Source organism: Lycorma delicatula, chromosome 1 (genome assembly GCF_047948215.1).
Source record: "Lycorma delicatula isolate Av1 chromosome 1, ASM4794821v1, whole genome shotgun sequence".
Classification (NCBI taxonomy): Eukaryota; Metazoa; Arthropoda; class Insecta; order Hemiptera; family Fulgoridae; genus Lycorma; species Lycorma delicatula.
The window spans coordinates 70993828-71016599 of NC_134455.1; the positions used below are offsets into that span (position 1 = coordinate 70993828).

General features: G+C 32.6%; 1 protein-coding gene across 1 annotated transcript; it reads left to right on the forward strand.

The window, feature by feature from the left end:
- Nucleotides 1–4538: 4538 nt before the first annotated feature.
- LOC142318126 (2-acylglycerol O-acyltransferase 2-A-like) lies at nucleotides 4539–21470 on the forward strand. Its single transcript, XM_075354666.1, has 5 exons — nucleotides 4539–4762; nucleotides 6926–7191; nucleotides 14308–14485; nucleotides 15966–16165; nucleotides 21306–21470. The coding sequence occupies exons 1-5, from the start codon at nucleotides 4539–4541 to the stop codon at nucleotides 21461–21463; spliced, it is 1026 nt and encodes a 341-aa protein (XP_075210781.1). The 3' UTR covers nucleotides 21464–21470.
- The last annotated feature ends 1302 nt before the right edge of the window (nucleotides 21471–22772 follow it).

The following is a 22772-nucleotide window of genomic DNA, read 5'->3' on the forward strand; positions in this document are numbered from 1 at the left end:
GAAATGGATAGGGTAATTGTGGATATAGTAGGAATTAGTGAGGTTCGGTGGGAAGAGGAAGGCGACTTTTGGTCAGGTGATTTTAGAGTAATTAACTCAGCGTCAAATAATGGGCAGGCAAGAGTAGGTTTCGTGATGAACAAGAAGATAGGGAGGAGAGTGGAGTATTTCAAGACGCATAGCGATAGAATCATTGTAATAAGGATAAAATCAAAACCTAAACCGACAACGATTGTTAACGTCTATATGCCTACAAGCGCCCATGATGATGATGAGGTAGAGTGTGTATAAGAAGAAATTGATGAAGCAATTAAACACGTAAAAGGAGATGAAAATTTAATAATAGTTGGAGATTGGAATGCAAGCATTGGAAAAGCCAAGGAAGGAAATATAGTGGGTGAATACGGGCCGGGCAAAAGGAATGAAAGAGGGGACCGACTTATAGAGTTTTGCACGAAGTATAATTTAGTAATTGCCAACACCCAATTTAAAAATCATAATAGAAGAACATACACTTGGAAAAAGCCAGGTGATACTGCAAGGTATCAGATAGATTATATCATGGTTAAGCAAAGATTTAGAAATCAACTCGTTGACTGCAAAACTTACCCTGGAGCAGACATTGATAGCGACCATAATTTCGTGATAACGAAATGTAGATTGGGGTTTAAAAACCTGAAGAAAAGGTGTCAGATGAATTGGTGGAATTTAGAGAAGCTTGAGGAAGAGGAGGTAAAGAAGATTTTTGAGGAGGACATCGCAAGAGGTCTGAGTAAAAAAGATAAGGTAGAAAATGTAGAAGAAGAATGGGAGAATGTTAAAAAGGAAATTCTTAAATCAGCAGAAGCAAACTTAGGCGGAATAAAGAGAACTGGTAGAAAACCTTGGGTTTCAGACGATATATTGCAGCTGATGGATGAACGTAGAAAATATAAGAATGCTAGTGATGAAGAAGTAAAAGGAACTATCGGCAATTAAGAAATGCTATAAACAGGAAATGCAAACTGGCGAAAGAAGAATGGATTACAGAAAAGTGTTCAGAAGTGGAAAGAGAAATGAACATTGGTAAAATAGACGGAGCATACAGGAAAGTTAAGGAAAATTTTGGGGGGGAGGAAGTGTTAGGAGAAGACCATTTTGGTTTCAGGAAAAGTATAGGGACAAGGGAATCAATTTTAGGCCTCAGATTAATAGTAGAAGGAAGATTAAAGAAAAACAAACCAACATACTTGGCGTTTATAGACCTAGAAAAGGCATTCGATAACGTAGACTGGAATAAAATGTTCAGCATTTTTAAAAAATTAGGGTTCAAATACAGAGATAGAAGAACAATTGCTAACATGTACAGGAACCAAACAGCAACAGTAACAATTGAAGAACATAAGAAAGAAGCCGTAATAAGAAAGGGAGTCCGACAAGGATGTTCCCTCTCTCCGTTACTTTTTAATCTTTACATGGAACTAGCATTTAATGATGTTAAAGAACAACTTAGATTCGGAGTAACAGTACAAGGTGAAAAGATAAAGATGCTACGATTTGCTGATGATATAGTAATTCTAGCCGAGAGTAAAAAGGATTTAGAAGAAACAATGTACGGCATAGATGAAGTCCTACGCAAGAACTATCGCATGAAAATAAACAAGAACAAAATAAAAGTAATGAAATGTAGTAGAAATAACAAAGATGGACCACTGAATGTGAAAATAGGAGAAGAAAAGATTATGGAGGTAGAAGAATTTTGTTATTTGGGAGGTAGAATTACTAAAGATGGACGAAGTAGGAGCGATATAAAATACCGAATAGCACAAGCTAAACAAGCCTTCAGTAAGAAATATAATTTGTTTACATCAAAAATTAATTTAAATGTCAGGAAAAGATTTTTGAAAGTCTACGTTTGGAGTGTCGCTTTATATGGAAGTGAAACTTGGACAATCGGAGTATCTGAGAGGAAAAGATTAGAAGCTTTTGAAATGTGGTGTTATAGGAGAATGTTAAAAATCAGATGGGTGGATAAAGTGACAAATGAAGAGGTATTGCGGCAAATAGATGAAGAAAGAAGCATTTGGAAAAATATAGTTAAAAGAAGAGACAGACTTATAGGCCACATACTAAGGCATCCTGGAATAGTCGCTTTAATATTGGAAGGACAGGTAGAAGGGAAAAATTGTGTAGGCAGGCCACGTTTGGAATATGTAAAACAAATTGTTAGGGATGTAGGATGTAGAGGGTATACCGAAAAGAAAGACTAGCACTAGATAGGGAATCTTGGAGAGCTGCATCAAACCAGTCAAATGACTGAAGACAAAAAACAAATCGTTATAATGTTATTTATTAAGTTTATTTGATTATGTAACTGAAATTTCTCACAGTAATTGTAATTACTGTGTGAACTGTGTACAAATATTAAATAAATATTATTAAATAAGATATTTCAACACTTTACTCTATTTTTTTAAATACGTATAAATATCCGATTTCTGTGGAGTGTTAGCCTCTGGGTCTTTCATTCGGCTATCCCAGGTTCGAATCCCGGTCAGGTATGGCACTTTTCGTACTTTAAAAAAATCCCATTTCCAATATTTCTATATACAAGCCTCTTTATAAGCTTCTGTGGTAAATTTATTCATCAAGAAAAATAAGAAAAAAACCTTCTGAATTATAAGTTCATTAAAATTTGAAAATTTATTTAGGTAGTTCAAAAACAAATCTAGAACAAGAAACACGGTTAAACAATAAAATTGTATTGCATAAACAGAGTAAGACTGATTCAATACAAAATGATGGTGACAATATCTGTTAGTTGGCTAGATAAAGAGAAATGCCGGTAAAGACTTCTTCAGTATTCAGATGAATCAAGAGTGAACATTTAAAATTATTTTAATTAAATTAAATCAGTGATCGAACAATTCGATCGTAATCAAATAAAAGCCCGAAATAAAAATTATAAAATTTGGAAATAAATTATTTTTTACCAAAGTGAAAATTATAAAATTTTAAAATAAAATTAAATTTGGAGTTTTTTCTAAATTCAATTCGCTTACATTATGTACATATAATGTAACGGAAAGTGTAATGGAAAGTAATTTGGTTTGATGACGAAAATTTTACTTCTAGACAAATGCCAACTGATTATAGGTTTACAATTGCGATGTAAACGATGTAAATAAAATATTTGATCAGATTTCAAATTAACTAAGATTGAGTGAAAGAAAAATGGTTTAAATGAATCAAGTATTTATTCAATTTCGATTGTGTGTGACTGATATATAATGAGTTTAGTTGAATTGGTGAGTTTTACTAAATATTTCGCTCCATTATTCATTGAACCAATTCATTATCAGTTATAATATTATTTCTGTACTAAATAATCTTGCCACCTAGAGTACATAAGTAATTTTTAGTACGTATTACTAGTACGTATGTATTACTGTACGTATACCTTGTCCAAATAATCATTTGAAAAATATTCCTTGAATTGTGATTTTGTAAAGAATTCTCATTCAAGCGACTTTTTTATAAAAAACGAATATTTATTTATAAGTTTCACAGTAATTAAATGTATGTCTAACAAAAGTCTCTATACAGAAATTAATTCTGTCATTTTTTTTGCACTAATTTTAGGCATACAAGGAAGTCATGTGGTGCCCACATTATTTTTTGAATTTAGTTCTTATTTATGTACACACTGCCCGTATTAACAAATTTATTTAATAAAAAATAAATAAAAAATTTTATAAATTTCATCCAAATATAAAGTTGTTAAAATTTTATAAAACTGTATGGTGAAAGATTAACTTGAACGTTAAAAAAAATTAACAGCATACAAACCAAGAAATATTTAGTACTGTTGTTAAGTTACTTGTAGGTATGAAAGGTTTTTAAACGCCACATCCTCTCATATCGAACAAAAGTGCAAAGGTGTTATTAGGATTTCAATATAGTATCACGTTCATTGTGATGCTCTCGACTTTCATTTGCACGTGTGTTTGCGACCTGGTCTCTTAAATTTACATTGTCTGTCAATTGATCTTCTGCCGTTCTATTTAACCACCGGTTATAGACTATTTGTGCATGCCGTGTACGTCGTAAAATTAATTATTAGTGTAATTAATACATTTTCGTCCACATTACTGCTAATTTTCACTTAAGATCATTCTAAAAAAGTACCTCCTACTTTTTTTTTTTTTTATTTAATAATTTTGAAGTTTCATAAATGCGTGATAGCTTAATTAATCAGTAAATAAAAAAATTAAAGTACTGTAAACAAAAGCAATGTAGTTAAAATTTTAGTAGAAATTTAAAGCATGCAATAATAAACGCTATCACAGCGCTGCCTATCGGATGCAATTGTGAATCTAAACCATTCTCGAATCAACTTAATTACACACACAAAATTTCATATCAAAATCAGTATATATATATATATATATATATATATATATATATATAAAGATATGACAAAAATCAATAGAATGTTTAATAACTTATTTCAATGAGTAATGAATTATCTTACTATTTGTGTAGGTTAACAAAGTATCATGGAAGTGTTAGGAATAAAATTTGCACCGCTTAATGTACCACTTCAACGAAGGCTAGAAACACTAGCTGCAGCTACATGGTTTATCTTGGCTGGCTTTGGTAATCCAATAGGTTTTATTACAGCAATATACCTTATTTTGTACACAAAATTATGCTGGATCCTTATAATTTATTGTTTATGGATCATATATGACAGAGATACTAGAAACAAAGGAGGGAGAAGGTACGTGTATTTATTTATAAAATAGATTAGCATAAATTAGCTTTTATGTGCACATAAAAGTTACATATGTAATCTTTACACATTATCTACAATTCTTTTTATCCACGATGGAACAGAGGTATGTGTGTTTGGGGTAAGAGGTTTTGTGTGTATGTGTCTACCATTTTTCTCAAAAACTAGTGGACCAATTTCAATACGGTTTTTACATTACATAGGTATTACTTCAAAGCAGGTTCTTAGACATGGTTTGTGGTTATATTCCATCAGGAGGAATTTTTTATTAGGTGTATCAGCATACGGTTGAACCTAATGACCATTGTATTATAATATACTTTTCTTTTTTCAAAATGATATGGACTCCATCACTTGGGATTGTTTATTTACCTATTTTTCAAACCGGCATTCAATTCAACTTTTGTATCAAGCACTAGCTCCAATAAATACAACTTCAAAACACAACTAACAACTTCAAAAATACTTAAACTAACTTTATTATTACTTTTAATACAATTATAACATAATTTATTTATAAAAATATTAATGTAAGAATAGTGATTTCAGTGAAAATTATCATGAACGTCAATAGTAAAAAATATAATCCATTAATGTTATTCTTTGAGCAGGTGTAAAATTTATTTATTTAGTTATTGAAACTAAAGTAATAGAACTATTTAAATCTTACTAAGTTACAATAGACGGACAGTTATCTTGAACATCTATAACGCTATATTCAGAATGAAATGTAAGGTACCAGAATTCAGTTTTAGTTTCTTTTTACACTATTGAAAAATTTACCTTCATTTATTCTATTGATTCTGTATTATGTGTAGATAATGTCAGTTTATAAACTCCTATTATGAATAACTTAAATTAGTTAAAAATTTTATATCTGCACTGCTCTGCTTACTAATAATAGCAATATTACGATATTACTCCATCAATTTCCATGGAGTCATGATAAAGTCTTCGCTTTTACCCAGAGGTTGAATTCCAGTCAGGCATGGGATTTTTCATATGCTACAAAATTCATTTTTCATCCATCAGTAACTGTAAGTGGGCATAAGCTTGTTGTTACTGTGAAAATAAATAAATAAATTTATATCAGGTGTTATTTGATATCCATGTTATAAATTAAATTAATTTTATGTTTACAAGTACAAAAAATTCCTACAGAACATTTGGTTGATATTAACTGATGTGACACAATGGACTGTAAACAAATTATTCCTTATTATTGTTCTTATTGTTGTTGATCACCATCGTTGTGGCTCAGCTGGTCCTAGACACATAATAAACACACAGAATAGGAACAGGAAACTCATTGCCCCAAAGCATTTCTCAATCTCATCCAACAATGTATTTGAAAATTGTTTGCAATAGGTACACTTGCAAAGAGGATATCGAATAGAGGCTAGATGTGAATAGATTGCTTTAATTTACAGGTAAATCTAACCTTAGATTTTTTTGTCATTTTTAAAAGTAGAAACATACAATAAAAAGTTTTGACACATGAAAGTTTTATATTGTAAACAGAATATAAAGTTGTTCATAAATACAGCATCAAGAACAATAAAAAAATCTTCATCACTGAAATTCTGTATAGTGAAGAGCTTGCTGTATAGTAATGAGTTCTGCTGTGTAAAGACTTGCCATATATGGCAGTTTCCATGAATGGGCTTCTCCATTTATACATATAGAGCATCCAACATCTTGTTCAGATGGTTAAGACAATCTGTATAAATTTTTGTTTATCCTTGATAGCCACTGATGATTGATAAAAATTCCTGTTGGATGATCACTGTTGGTTTCTCTTTTATTTTCCATAAGAGAGTCCAGTCTTGGGCTTACAGTTGGTATATGCTGTGATAGTGTTTCTCTGGTAGAAAATGCTGAGTTTTTAACAACAAATAGCTAAATACTCTAAAAACAACCACTGACTAGTAAAGCAAATTTATGTTAAAAATGGAATTTCTATCATGCAGGTAATGCATTAAAAAATCATTACATCATTAAATCCCAAACTTATAACTGCTAATTATAGAATCCTATTTTTTTAATTTTATTTCCTATAAATTACTTTTTAACAAATTTTTGTGATATCAAATATTAAAAAAAAATATGAAACATAGCAAGTATTACTAAGTTAAATTATTTTGTTTATAGAATTAACTGGATTCGTAACTGGAAATTATGGTATTACTACAGCAGATATTTTCCATTGAAATTAATAAAGACTGCAGAACTTGATGCAAGTTCTAATTACTTACTAATTTCTTATCCACATGGATTGATCGCGAGTGGAGCTTTTGGACATTTTGCAACAAATGGAACCAATTGCAAACAGTTATTTCCTGGTTTAGAACCAAATGTTTTAACTTTGAATATTCATTTTTATGCACCTTTCTTTCGTGATCTAATCCTTGGTTTAGGTAAGTAGAGTTGTTAGATTTTTCCAATATTTTTGTATTTTCATTACGTAGTTATACTTTTCGTAATTTCCATTTAGAAATATTTAAATTTTAATGCATAAATTAAAACAATTATAAAAATATCTCTTAATATTAAGACTTAAATATAATTTTTTATATTGCTGTGATTCATTAAGTGATATAAAGAGCACATAGAAATGAAAAATTGGAAGATAAAGCCTTATTCACAGTAATAATTATGAATCACAATATAGAAAACCACTATATCTTATAGGGGATATCTTTAAACCAGTTTCTGAATCTTGTTTATTCTTGTTAGTGTCATTTTTATTTATATTTAATCATTTTCCAAAGAGAAACAGATTATTAAAAAAAAATTCTTGTACGTACATAATCATAGAATCACAATAAATTGGATTTGAGAGCTCAACATGCAGAATGTCACAACACACTTTTGTTTCTACCATCTGGGCACACATTGTATAGAAAAACAAAAAGTAAAATTAAAACACAATATATAATTAGGCTATTTATTCTAATTTTATTATTTCTACTTTTTATTACCTCCATTAGCTGTTACATTACCTCCATTAGCCAATTTTTGCATTTTTTAAATTATAAAAGAGATACGCTATATCAAAATTTAATCATTTTCATCATATACAATAAATATTTTTCTTATTGCAGTTTATAATTCTATTACTTTTTAATTTATCACTGGTGTATTTATTTCTTTAAAATAATAATATTTATATTTTCAGTGATAATAGTATTCAAATATTACCACATTTCTATTGAAAAAATTATTTAACATTCTATGTATGAAAATAATATGGCCTTATTGCATACTGAAGGAATAAAACACCAGTTTGAATTTTTGTGAAAATTTATCTTTCATGTATCCCTTGGCCAATATTTTCTATTTCTAGAAAACAAACCGTCTTAATTATTAAGAATTATATCTAACAATTTGGAAAACCTGTATTACCTCATACATACATAACCTACTATTTTCATTATTCAGTTTTACATTCACAAAAAATATCTAGAATGGTATGCAAGAAAATCAAATCACTTTCATAAAACAAACAGGATTTTTGCTGCCAATGTAAGCAATAGAAAAAATTAAGTCCAAAGCAATAAAGTAATATAATGACATATTCCAATATATATCACTAATTAATCTCCAGTATCTGAGAAGAAAAGATTAGAAGCTTTTGAAATGTGGTGCTATAGGAGAATGTTAAAAATCAGATGGGTGGATAAAGTGACAAATGAAGAGGTATTGCGGCAAATAGATGAAGAAAGAAGCATTTGGAAAAATATAGTTAAAAGAAGAGACAGACTTATAGGCCACATACTAAGGCATCCTGGAATAGTCGCTTTAATATTGGAAGGACAGGTAGAAGGAAAAATTATGTAGGCAGGCCACGTTTGGAATATGTAAAACAAATTGTTAGGGATGTAGGATGTAGAGCGTATACTGAAATGAAACGATTAGCATTAGATAGGGAATCTTGGAGAGCTGCATCAAACCAGTCAAATGACTGAAGACAAAAAAAAAAATTAATGTCCAAAAATCGTATAAATTGTATTTTCTAAAAGAAAAAACAGAACCATGTTTCTTTAAAAAGTCAAGCACCGTATGTGGTTCTCACTGCCTGCTGGAGGAGTTTAATGGGTCTGCAGATGGCAATCAACCTATTAAAATAAAAAGAAGTATAAATTATTTACAATAATAAGTTTTTTTTAAAAATATTTGCATAACTTTGCAACTGCTTTGACATATAAATCCTTGAGAAAGAAATTTAAAAATGAATGTAACTTTTCTTTTTATTTGCTTCTCTGAATATAAGTTCTCTGTTTATCAATAACTTTCTGTTATTGAGTTTGGTCAATACTTATTATCATTTCATAAAGCTGATGTCTACAAATTGCAGAACTTAAATTACATTGATAGATAAAAAAAATGTTTGTTAATGTTTCTCTGAGTATGATACCATTTCTTGAATTGCTTTTTTTGTGTATATTACAGATCTGTAAATACAATTTTTCTGTCACCCTTAGTTTTAAATAAATTATACTTAAAAAAATATTAGGGGAAAAAATATGGCTATACCTTGTTAGAATGATTTTGCTGATGCTTTTCTTTTATATAGCCTCAGGCACATCCTGAATTAACATCCAAATTGGCTACCATGTTAGTATTCCATTCCGCTTTATAGCGGCTTTTCATCACTGAAATGTCTTGGTGGAAACGTTCACTGTGTTCATCATTTATGTCTCCAAGGTTGTCCAGGATAAAATCCAGATGTGAGTGTGGAAATGTATTTTCAAACACATATTACACCCATAGTTCTATATGAAATAAGAAGTTGATTAACAATATCGTAGTAATTGTCGGATTTTTGTTTGCTGAGAAAAGTTTTGCAAACGTCTTTAAATGAAGCCCAAGTGCAAACCTAAGTGCAACATAAGATCATCAATATTTGTGCAATAAACTAAATTATTTTGATCAATAAAATACTGAGAATTTTCTTTTTGTCTGCTTCAAAAGCTCAAAATTTTTGAATTTTTTTGAAGTAAATTCCAACCTTGTAGTCTTGATCCTAACAGTTCAGATTGATTTTTTGATAAATTTCAATTCCTAACAAGTCATTTAATTCACTTAGTGATATAAGATGTGGCTTATTGGAAGATAATTCAAAATCAAAATCATTGTTGTCTTCTTCAGTACTGCCTGATTCTCCATCACTGCTTTCAAAATGTACATTCACAGGTGGCTCAGGAACTGGAATAATTTCACTGTGAGGTACAGGCCTGATTGCAGATTGCAATGAAGGATATTTTACAGTATGTTTAGATTTTTTAGAAATTCCAGACAAACTTGTTAAACAAAAGTAACAATTGTACATGATCCTCTGCTTCATGCCAAACCATAGGTACACCAAATGGCAAAGCCCTCCGTGTACCTTTCAGCCATTCTCTTAAATATACAGAACAATTAGTGCATACTATATGAGCCCATGTCTTATCCTGATCACCAATTTTACACTAAAAGTACAAATGTTATGCTTTTTTACTTAAAGGTGTAATGTTTTTTCTATTTGATTTTACAGTAAACTCACCAAATACATAACAAAAGGCATCCACATCATTTATACAATTTCGAGGCATTATGACACTGCACTGTAAACAAACTTAAGACAGCAATAAGACTGAACAAAATTAATTCATTACTAAATCCAATGCTTAATACAAACAACACAGCTGTGTGTTCAGCTACATGTTTTGACCTGCACAGACATGATTAATATTGTCCATGAAGGCTCAATCTTCAGTATTAGATATTATGTCATAATATGTGACTATGATGTGATTTAATTCTTTGTCTAGTATTGTTTATTTATAGCTTATAAATTATGTTAACAAAGTTTAACAATAAAACATGGGCTAGCAAAATACAGTATAGGAGCTTAAAATGCTAACTATACGTAGAAAAATTAAAAAAATCCTTTAATTAAAATTAAAAAATTTTTCAAAAATGGTGGGTGATAGAAAGATTCTAAGGTCATATTGGTTTTCAGCATAAAAAAAAGATTAAAATCATGTATCGCATGTTAGGAAACAAAAACTATGTTTATCAGTGTTATTAGTAATTTTATATATAGCATCCCTCCTCTATATTGTATTATCTATCAACACTTTTTTTTGGATCATTAATTCACCATTTAAGCTTGAAACTTGTGCATGAAAATATGAAATGGAAATTTTGTAGAATATGAAAAATGCCATGCCTACAGGGATTTGAACCTGGGATCCAGATGAAAGGCCGAGACTCTACCACTCTGCCATTGAGATTGGTAAAGGTATCACAAGAAATACCATTCTACAATACTTTGAACATAAATTTAATATGGATTTTAGCAGAAGTAATGCTCTTGGTAAAAATTTCTCATCATATCCTCTATAGGCACATAGAAAAGAAAGGGTGACTCCCTTCGATACTATCCCAAGATATAAACATATTTTAGTCTCATCAATAAAGAAAACATAGTTTCAATTGTTTTATGGTCACATGGCATGTTCTTCAGTCACCCAACTGCAAAAGTAATTGCTTTTTAAGATTTACTTTAGTTTTCTTCTTAGAGTCTTGTTTATTAAAACATACAGAAAATGCTTAGCTCCCAAGAGTTACCTGTTCAACTCAGTGCTTGTAATTTTTCTGTACATTTTTAAAGTTTCAACATTAATAAGATGACTCTGTTTATACATACAACATATAATGTAACTGGCCTGGTTTTCTTACATTTTAATGTCTCCTGAAATAATTTTATTGTTTAACTTATATTAATGTAGCTTATTTCTACATTCTATTGTTAGCTTATTTCTTCATTCTATTGTATACATACATATTGTATACTATACATATTCTATTGTATAGCTACATGAAGTTTATAAGTGGTCTTAAAATTGATAAGGAAATTTTAAGAGTATTCATAATTAAACACCTGAAGTACATTAGAAAAAATAAAAATAAAAACAATGAAACATGGACATGACTAATAAATACCACTGGGATATACGCACAACCAAATGAGTAAAATTGATTAATACACAAGAAAATGTGGATAATTTAAAAAAAATTAATTTTAACAAATTTACTGCTTTTTTTAAAAAGTGTTAACTATGCTTGCATAAAATTTTTTCATATCTTTTATTTAGCTCTTTTAGTAGTATGATCATGGTATTTGTTTTGGATCAGTTGTATGACCCACTTGACATACTTTCATGTTGTACCACACAGTTAGTTATATTAACAGTATTTTGGGTCTGTACAGTATTAATTTAATTATATTTTAAAGTTTCAACATTCAGGATTAAAAATACTGTTCTGAGGAGGGAGGGCATGAAATTCAACAGTATGGCAAAATGGTAGGAAGGAGGAGTCGATCTCAGGAATGGCTGAAAAGCCATATCATATTTTAATGAATTCAACCGAACAAAGATAAAATGAAGATTTATACTGTCCCACAACAATTATTCCTTACAATATCAAGTGCTTGAGACTGTAGATTCTCAACACTAACTTTATAACGCACGTATATGGCTATGAAAAACTTTTGCCAAACTTAGTTTTCAACTAGAAAGAAATAATTCTGTCTTTATACATTGTTTTGAGAATATGATATTAGTGCAGGTTTCTTTTTACTAATAAATTTTAATTTGTGTTAACTCCTAAAATCATTAACCACTTAAAAATAAAGTTTAATTTTAGTGGTCTATTAAAGCTGTATTATTAAAGGAAACTTCAACCTTTGGAATGTAATCTCTATTTCATACCCTTCGACTGAAAATGATATTCCTTAAGTGATTCCAGATGTTGCAGAACCAACAGGCTGTAAGTGGTGCAGATTCATATCTTTTACAGGATTTGATTGACTTGTGCTTTTACTAAATCATTTCAGATACAGAGAAACAACCAACTAATAAGAGCTGTAGTTTTCTTTCATATGTATTTAAATCATGAAGGATACTTTTTTAATGAAGATTAATTTTAGTTTTTAATTAAATATATTTTATCTTCTTAAAATCTAATAGAACTGATAAGCATTTTTTTAATGATATTTTAATAGTAAAATATGAAATGGAATGCTTAAGAATAATATAAAAAAAATTATAATCTGCAAAGTGCATATTCATTTTGATAAAAAGGATAATTATTAAGTTTTCAAAAGCATATTAACTCAAAACATTATTATAATAAAATAATTTAATCTTTTATTGGCCAACTGATTCAGGAAGAATTTGCTGGAATGAACTTAAAAGTAGATACACAACAGCCCGTACCATCAACATTTAGCCAAATTGGTTGAGTGAAGTTTTCAGGGATAGGCTCATTTTTTTAAAAACAGATCTGGCCACTGGGATCGTCAGATCTTACATCAACAGATTTTTTATGAGGAGCAATGAAAACATCTATTTATTAGAACAACCCTTATATCCTGGATGAACTGAAAAATAACACAAATGGATTTACAAATATAATTATTACTCTTTTATCAGCATCTATTTTCAAACACATTGAAATGTGTTCAGGCAAACATGAATGCAAATGGTGTCATGTTGATTATTTCCTGTAAATAAAATTAATTGAAGTAAGTATTATTCAAGTTTCTGTCATTGTCATTTGAATATACTAAATGAAAGCTTTGTAAACAATCGTACGAGTATATGGTTTCATTTAGGACATCTGATACAAGTTAGTTGTGAACAAGTGAAACAATAAGAAAATGTTGCTTACAATAAACAATTGTTACAAACTAAACTCATCACCTGAACTGGTACCATATCCTACTTCATTCACTTTAAGAAAAAAGATAAAATGAGGTTTACCTTAATCAAAATCAATATTAAGAAAATTAAAATCACTAAGCTCTTGGAAGTTTATAATAAACTAAATTTATTAGTATCTAAAGTTTTTATAATGTTCATAGCAAACAGGAATTGGATGGTTTGGAAACTTACTTTATTAGCAGTGATAGGGATTATGTATTAATAAATAGTAGTAGGTGGCTAACAACACAATCATATAATTTTATGTGGTTAGAAGTCGTAAAAATTATACAAGTATTATAAAAATATAAAAAAATTATTTATTTAAATTTAAGCAAAGAGGTAGTTTACATTTTAGATTTCTTGCTTCTAGAGATAAACCTTATCTTTCTTATTTAATATAATGGGAAGAGTGCTGGCTATTCCAGATGAAAATTTTCCCCAATGGATCTATTGTAAGATAACTTTTTCTTTCAACTTGGACTGTCCTGAGCTAAGCTGATCTATGCTTTTAGTTTTCAGTTCATAGTGTTATAATTTTCTGTAGATTTTATCAGTAATTATTATCTCATACTTATTCGTGTTTTGCTTTTGTAATTATTTTAATTAATTTTTTATATCTGCTGATGATTATTTAAAAGTCAAAATATGACTATTGTTTTATTATAAATTTTCATTTTTGTAAACTATTGTTAAGTATCCTATTTCATTTCCATGTTTTTAAATATACTTTAATAATAATTAAATTTTTTTAAGTATAATATCCAAATACTTTTTTAGGTTTATGTTCTGCAACAAAAGAAAGCATGATGTATCTCTTGGAGGGGGATAAAACAAAGGGTAAAGCTGTTGTTCTCTTAGCTGGTGGTGCTGAGGAATCTTTTTTTTGTAAACCAGGAACATATAAAATAATCTTAAAAAAGAGGAAAGGATTCATCAGAATTGCCTTACAGTCAGGGTAAATAAATAATTTCACTATCATGTTATCATAGCACAGTAAAATCTCCTTAAACGAAACTCAATCAAGCAAATTTTTCACTAATCTTAAATCTGACTGTTATCCACTACAAAAATTTATAAAAACCTAGATCTCACTTTGACTCTTATAATATTTTATATATTTTAAAAGTATATCTCTTTAAATTAATCTAAAATTTACTATATGGTATTATAATGAGAATTAGTCATCTGTCTATAATGGCATTTTTCCTGAATTGCTTATATTTTAATAAAACTTACTGATTGATTTGTGCTTTTTTCTGATTCTAAATTAGATTTTACAACATTTTAAAAATATTATACATCTCCTTGACCCTAATCTATACATTATCCTTGTAAAACTTATATCTGATGTCCAGTTGAGTAGAGTTTTTACTGAATTTAATTTGTCAAATTTCTGTATTCATCATGCCAACCTTTACTGTAGTGGTACATGATTCTTAATATCATGCATTTTAACTGGTACTCCATATTCATTTTCTTGCTCTAGTACCATTCTGGCTGCCTTGTTTGTGGCTTCATTATCAGGGATCCATATAAATATACATCTTTGCTCTGCATTATTTATATGGTAAAGAGTAACTAACAGTAACCACACATCTTAGGAACGGTCAATCTGAGAGTGTACAAGACTACACTTCATGTACATTCTTACATATCATCCTCATTCATCCTCTAAAGTAATGCCTTATGGTGGTTCCGGAGGCTAAACAAAAAAATAAAAAAAAATAAAGAAAGAAAGCTCTTTAATCAGATCATCCGAGGAGAAGAGATTTTGGAAGGCTATTGTTAGTTTTACTGAATCAGGACAAATTAACACTCTTTTTGTTATAAGAAATTGTTGGATGGCCTGTAACTTGGCTGTATAGATGCTACATGCATTATAAAGTCCCCAATAATGTGAATCCATGTTTGAGGATCTCTCTTTTATAATACAGGGATAGTATGCCTGCTTCAGTAAGCAAGGTAATATGCCTTTACTGGGCTTGTTGTAAATGCTCCCAAGGTGTACTGAACTCCTGCATAATGTATAAAATCTAAATTTTACAAATAACATGTATGAGTGGATCAGTAAACAATGCAACCATAGTCCGTTCTAGACTGTGTTAATAACTTGTTCAAATTCAAATTAATATTTATTGTTACTGAACTCACTAAAAACACATTTGCCATTTTGCATTATAGTCCAGTATTGAAATAAACCCTTGCAATTGATTTCTTTAATTTCTCTTTTTTTGGAGAGGCCACATAGTGACTAGTAATTATGTGGTTTACTATTTACTTATTAATGTTGGTTAAGATTATCATTTAAGATTGTTTAGTTTTAAATTATTTTCATCTCTAGCCAAAACTTAGAAAAGGATGCATAATTTGTAAATAAAAATATTGATGTTGACGCACAATCATAATTTTAATTTATTCATTGTTAATTATTTCAGAACACCAATTGTTCCTGTTTTTTCATTCGGTGAAACTGATCTTTATGACCAATTAACTGGTTCACCAGGATCCTTGTTATCATGGTTCCAAAATTTAGGGAGAAAAATTACAGGAATTTCTCCATGTGTTCCTATTGGAAGAGGATTTTTTCAGTATAATTTTGGAATAATACCAAGGAGACATCCAGTCACAACTGTTGGTAAGATCAAAATAATTAATCATAAATATAATAAGATGTTTGAAAATATTAATTATTAAATAAATTAATTATTTCCAACATAAATGCATTTCTCAGATCTTATAGTTTAGTTAAATATGTAATTTGTTGCTTTTGTTCTTATTCTTTATAAAATTTCATCCTGAAACTTCTGATGTGAAATATTAATTTGCAGATATTTTCTTAGTATTCATAATAGAATAAAAACAAAAGGTAAAAATAAAAATCATTTGTCTAAATCCTTTATTAATAAATAACACTTGCTATAAACATCAGAATAACATGAATACAGTAATGTAGAATTGCATGAATGTAATTTATAATTATAAAAATTAAAAATATATTATCTTTCTGGTTAATTAAAATTAAATAAACTGAATCTTAAAGATATAAAGACATTTTCAAAAATATAAAGAAAAGAAGCGGTAAATTTGTTATCAGCAAACTGTACTTACAAATTACCATGATACTTTTTTTGGGGTCTCTAGTTAACTCTGAATATCACTTCAGTGAATTAAAATGTTAACAGAGGTCAAATTTTATTATATTTTATTGAATATAAAATATTTATATATTACTGGAGCCATCTTGAAAAGAATACTAGAGTGCGATGGTAGACAGGTGGTAGATAGGTAAGGAGCGGATGTTATACATTGATGAGTCTACTAGAGAGCAGAAGGCTACTCGACAGGGTGAGCCGTCACGTACAATGTCGGTCAGAGATGAGGGGCGGAGCTTCACTGAACTGTTCAAATGTGTAAAGGAAGGAGTGGACAATAGCGTGGCTGAAGTGCTATCAGTTAGGAAAGGGAACGTCGATGAAGTACAAATACGTGTCAAGGCAAAGCAAGCAGGTCTGTTAGTCCATCAAGCAACATGTTGATGGGGTTACGGTCAGAGAGTTCGGTCGACGAGCTCGCCCTGCATACTAATATATAAAAGATTTAGAGCATGACGCGACGGCTCCTGAGGTGGTCATGTCGGTGGCGACATATGCTGGCTGCATGGAGGCGGATTTGAGAGTTATATCCTTGCGGCCGGCTTACGGAGGATCGCAGAATGCCACGATAATGGTGCGTAGGTTATCCGAAGTTCAGAGGATACACATATACTGGATTAATTGTAGAGTGTGCTGGAGGGAGGAAACTTTGAGGTGTTTCAGGTGTGGGGAGAATGGCCATGTGGCTGCGAAGTGCGGAGGGCCAGACCGGTCTAGACTATGTTTTAGATGTAATGGAGAAGGCCATAAGAGCAGTGGATGTCGGCAGCGGCCAGTTAATACAGAGGACAAAGGAAAAAAACTTGTGGATGGGCAGGTGAGGGCTGCAGTGGTGGGAAATCCGCATGTTAATGCGAGATTTTCAATTTAATGTGAACAGGAGTAGCAGGGCTATGGATGCCTGCTGGGAAATAGCTGTCTGACGGGGTTGTGAGATTATATTACTGAGTGAGCCGGATCGAAGAACAATCGTCGGTGCCAGATGGGTGGTGTCGGCTGATTCCGGTGCGGCTATACTAGTCTCCTGTGGTACAGCAGCAGCATAATAAGGGCGCAGGGTCCGGCTATGTACTGGTGGAACTGGCGAGGATAGTGATGTTTAGTGTATATTTGTCGCTTAACACTGACTTTTTAGTTTATGCGGCAATGGTTGATGATTTGGTAGAGGAAATTGCCAGATGGAGGTCGAAAATCGTTGTAGTGGGCGGAGATTTCAGTGTTAAGGTAAGGAGTTGGAGATCAGCCATCGATGATCGAAGAGGCAGACTTCTTGAGGACGCTATGGCTTCAGTGGACCTTCAGTGCGTCAATTGAAGAGGCGAAATGACGTTCGAGAGAGGAGGAGTGGGGGTCTCTGTCCCAGATCTGACATTTGTGAGCATGAGAGTCTTGCAGAGGTTGTTGTGGTGGGAGGTGTTGGGGAAGGAGACCCTGAGTGACTACAGAGTAATCACTTTTGAAATTGGTGAAATTATCCAGGAAGAACGGGCAGGTACCAGGAGCGTGAAGTTTCATCCAGGCAGTGTCATGCAGTTCACGTTCAAGTCCTAGTAAAGCCAGCTATTTTTACACGGATTTGAATACTAGATCGTGGATACCGGTGTTCTTTGGTGGTTGGGTTTTAATTAACCACACATCTCAGGAATGGTCGAACTGATAATGTACAAGACTACAATTCATTTACACTCATACATATCATCCTCATTCATCCTCTGAAGTATTATCTGAACGGTAGTTACCGGAGGCTAAAGAGGAAAAAGAAAGAAAGAAAGTATCATGCAGTTCAGAGCGGCTATTGATTTTGAACTTAGCAGTAGCGAAGGCACGGATTTGAATGAGCTGACAGACACAGTATTCAGGGTGGGAGTTGAAACGGTTGTAATTAAGGAAGTGACTGCAGGGCGTGCAGGAGTATATTGGTGGACTCCCGAACTCGCCGAATTGAAAAAATGTGTGATGAGTAGGCGCTGCCTCAAGAGAACGCAGAGACGGGGTGAGAACATCGAAGAGGAGCTCGGAAGGTTAAGGCTTGCTAGAGGGAACTTTCGTAACCCACCGGATTGGTCTAGTGGTGAACGCGTATTCCCAAATCAGCTGATTTGGAAGTCGAGAGTTCCAGCGTTCAAGTCCTAGTAAAGCCAGTTATTTTTACGCGGGCTTGAATACTAGATCGTGGATATCGGTGTTCTTTGGTGGTTGGGTTTCAATTAACCACACATCTCATAAATGGTCGAACTGAGAATGTACAAGACTACACTTCATTTACACCCATACATATCATCCTCATTCTTCCTCTGAAGTATTATCTGAACGGTAGTTACCGGAGGATAAACAGGAAAAAGAAAAAGAAAAAGAAAGACGGAACTTACGTGGAGCAATTGCTGCCTCCAAAAAACGCAAGTGGCAGCAATTGTGTGATGCTGTGGAAATTGATCCGTGTGGTGACGCCTGTCGTATTGTCAGAAAAAAGTCAGCTGCCACTCCTCACCGATGATGAGCTGAGGAAAGGCGTTGATGAACTGTTTCCGAAAGGAATGGACTTTCAAAGGGAGGAGATTGTGGTCAAAGAGAGATAGGAGCGGTCATGCTGTTAGATACACGCCATGCGTTTAATGAGTTGCCATGGGAAGTTATATTTCGTGAACTAGAAACCAGACGAATTCCGGCATACCTGCGAAGGATGTTGCACGAATATTATAAGGAAGATTCGTGGTGGGCAGGTCGGAAGGTGGTGAAACGAAATTTCCGGTGGAGAGGGGTGTCCCTCAGGGTTCGATGTTGGATCCGGCCTTGTGGAGCATTGCTTTCGATAATGTTCTAAGGCAGCGCTACCCGGCGGGCGTCACCCCGGTGGCGTTTGCCGATGATTTGGCACTTGTGATTGTGCGCAAAACAGAAGAAGAAATGATGGCGGTCGGTGAAGAAGCGGCTGACATGGTTAAGAGGTGGCTAATAGCTCATGGTCTACGGCTCGCTGAAGACAAAGTGAAAGTGGTTGTTATGGCTGGAAGACGCAGACTAAATCCATTGCATTTTAGAGTGGGACACACGATGGTCCATCCTAGTCCAGCCGCGAAGTATTTAGACATGTGACTGGACAAGAACCGATCCTTTACTATACAGAGGAGGCGGCGAGAAAGGGCGAAAATGTGGTGAAGGCGCTCGACAACATGATGAGCAATAAGGGCGGTCCTCAGACGGGAAAGAGGAAACTGTTGGCCAGTGTATATAACACACTCTCCATAACACACTCAATATAACAACACACTTCGGTGGTGTTATATGGAATTCCTGTATGGCTGGGAGCGTTGTCGAGGGCCACGAACGTGAGGTGTTTGGTTATGCAACAACGTAGGCTAAACATATGTGTCATCGCAGGGTATCGTACGATCAGTGCCTAGGCGGCATCAGTTATAGCTGGAGTACCGCCCATAGACTTACAAGCTCAAATGAGAGCTTCAATAGTGAATGGAGGGAACAGAAAGGCAGAAATTGACGGTCTCTACATGGCTTGGCGTGACAGATGGCGCGATTCGGACAAAGGAAGGTGGACCTATGGGCTCATAAGCGACGTCAGGAACTGGGTGGAGCGAAAGCATGGTAACACAGGCTACGAATTCACCCAGTTTCTGTCTGGACATGGATGTTTTCGGAACTATCTGTACTGGATGGGCAGATGCCATACAAGTCCCTGTCACGATTGCGGCGGACTGGATACAGCAGAGAATGTGGTGTTTTTTGTCCTAGATGGCGCAACTTAAGAGTAGTGCTCCAGGATCAGGGTGTGGAGGGGGCCAACAATATAATCGAGGTGATGCTCAGCAATAGCAACAAATGGGAGTGTGTCTCGACTACGATCAAATCAATGATAGGAGAGAAGGCCAATGAAGAGAGCCGACGACAGGCTGATCAGATGCGAATCTATAGAGACTTGGAGTTCGATGACGGGCGATCAAGGGAGGCCAGCTTCTGGCCTTTCTTGATCAGCTTCAGCGGCGGGGACTCCTCGGAGTCGTCGCTCGTCGATGACCCCCTGGGGACGCCTTCCGGTCATACGGATACGGATAGTAGAGTGACTGGGTAATAATGCGGGGGCTGTATATACCATATGGCATAGATGCGGCCCCTGCATGATAGGAGGGGAGGAGGTTTTTAGCGGGTGAGAGCCGCGCACTCCCGTCAGTGCGGGCCTGACGGCGGCTGGTAGAGCAATTTTCCTCCCCCTACGGAAAGAAAGAAAAAATAATAATAAAAAAATAAGTAAATATGTATAATGAATTAAATGGAAATGCATGTTTTAAATCTAATACCCTTCAGTTTGCTTCTTAAATAATATATAAAACACACACTCATAAATAGATAAGTTTAAAATAAGGTTGAACCACTTTGCAATAAAAAATAAAACACTTTTAACTAAAATTTATCTTCTTAACTTGTAACCATGTTTTGCTGAAAACAATTAAGTGTAGTTATATTTTTAATTTTTGTGATTTTATTAATTTTATTATTTTTAACTGTAGGTTTCATTGTTGTTACCATAGACAAAACAATCATTGAATGAGAAATATCCAACTTCTACATTAGTAATACCTAAGGTAATTACTTTTAATTCTCTTTTTACAGTTGGCAGTCCAATTTATGTTGAGAAAAATGAACACCCAAGTTGTGAGGAAATAGAAAAACTACATAATTTATTTACCGAGAAACTTATTGAACTCTTTGAAAATTATAAACATAAATATCTACCGAATCCAGAGAAAACTGAATTAGAAATTTTGTGATTTATCTTTAAACATAGGTTACATTGTACATACATTTTAATTTTTTAACTAATGACAGTATAAAACTATTGTATTACTTCATATAAAAGTGTTATATTTTGTGTATTATTTAAGAACAATATGTTTTAATAACAATTATCAGAATATAATTAGGTATGATAAGCATATTCACTTTATGAATTATTGATTATAATTTTTTACCAATGTATTCTTCTTCATTTTAAAATAAAGTGATTTATTAAGTAACAAATTTCCTTTAAAAAGTATTGTAATCATTTTTATAGACTTTGAACAGTTTAAAAGATTTTTACAAAAATCAATCTTAATTCCATATTATTAAACTGTAATTTACGTATTCTATAAATGCTACATTAAAAACAGCTTTTTTAATGTTTTGACCTTTCATTCTCTAGACCAGTGATTCTCAACCTTTTTATCTCCATGAGCCCCAGAAATTAAAAAATAAATATGTATAATGAATATTTTGCGACTCCCCTACCCCAGCTTAATGAAACCTAGTTAAAATTATTTTGCTGCATTGATAGTATCAATTATGAACATGCAAGTATAAAGTGTACAAACATGCAACATTTACAAGTTTCAACTTGATATGTGCATGTTCCCTGTAATCTAATCTGCTTGTAAAACTTTCACTGTGAGAGGGTCGTATTTGAAAAAATTGGTTGTATTTGAAATGCGTTGTTGAAACGCATATGATACGTTTCAACACGTCGTGCTTACAGAAGTATAAAAGAGGCATACGAGATTGCCGAACATCAATTTGATTTCAAGTACGAACCATGCATTTGGTGCCTTTATTTAAGTTTTTGAAAACATAGTTTCATATAAAATAATATTAATCGAGTTTTCGGTTTGTAGTGTGCTGTCAAACAGTGTAACTGTTTTATTTTTTATTCAATAAGATTTTTATGCAAAATGGATAAATTCGTGAAAAAACGCAGTGAGCCATTTACATCCAGTGAATCATTGGTAAAAACAAGATTGTAAAATGACCTCCAGACTCCGAAGGGGAAGATTCCGCCATGTGACAACTCCGGTCACCACGCCACCCGCTCATACCTAGCCATGATTGGCTTTACTGGAGATCATCTTCTGAACCGACAGACTGAATAACATCTCTTAGTTAACAGCTTGATCATCGACAGGATGTCACCGATGTAAATTCCACGAATGACATTTCCATCGGTATGAGAACATACCATCAAAAACACAAAACAGAACCAAAAACAAACTACTCAAACGAACAGACCTGAGTAGAAATAAAATATTTTAATTTTGAACTATAGTC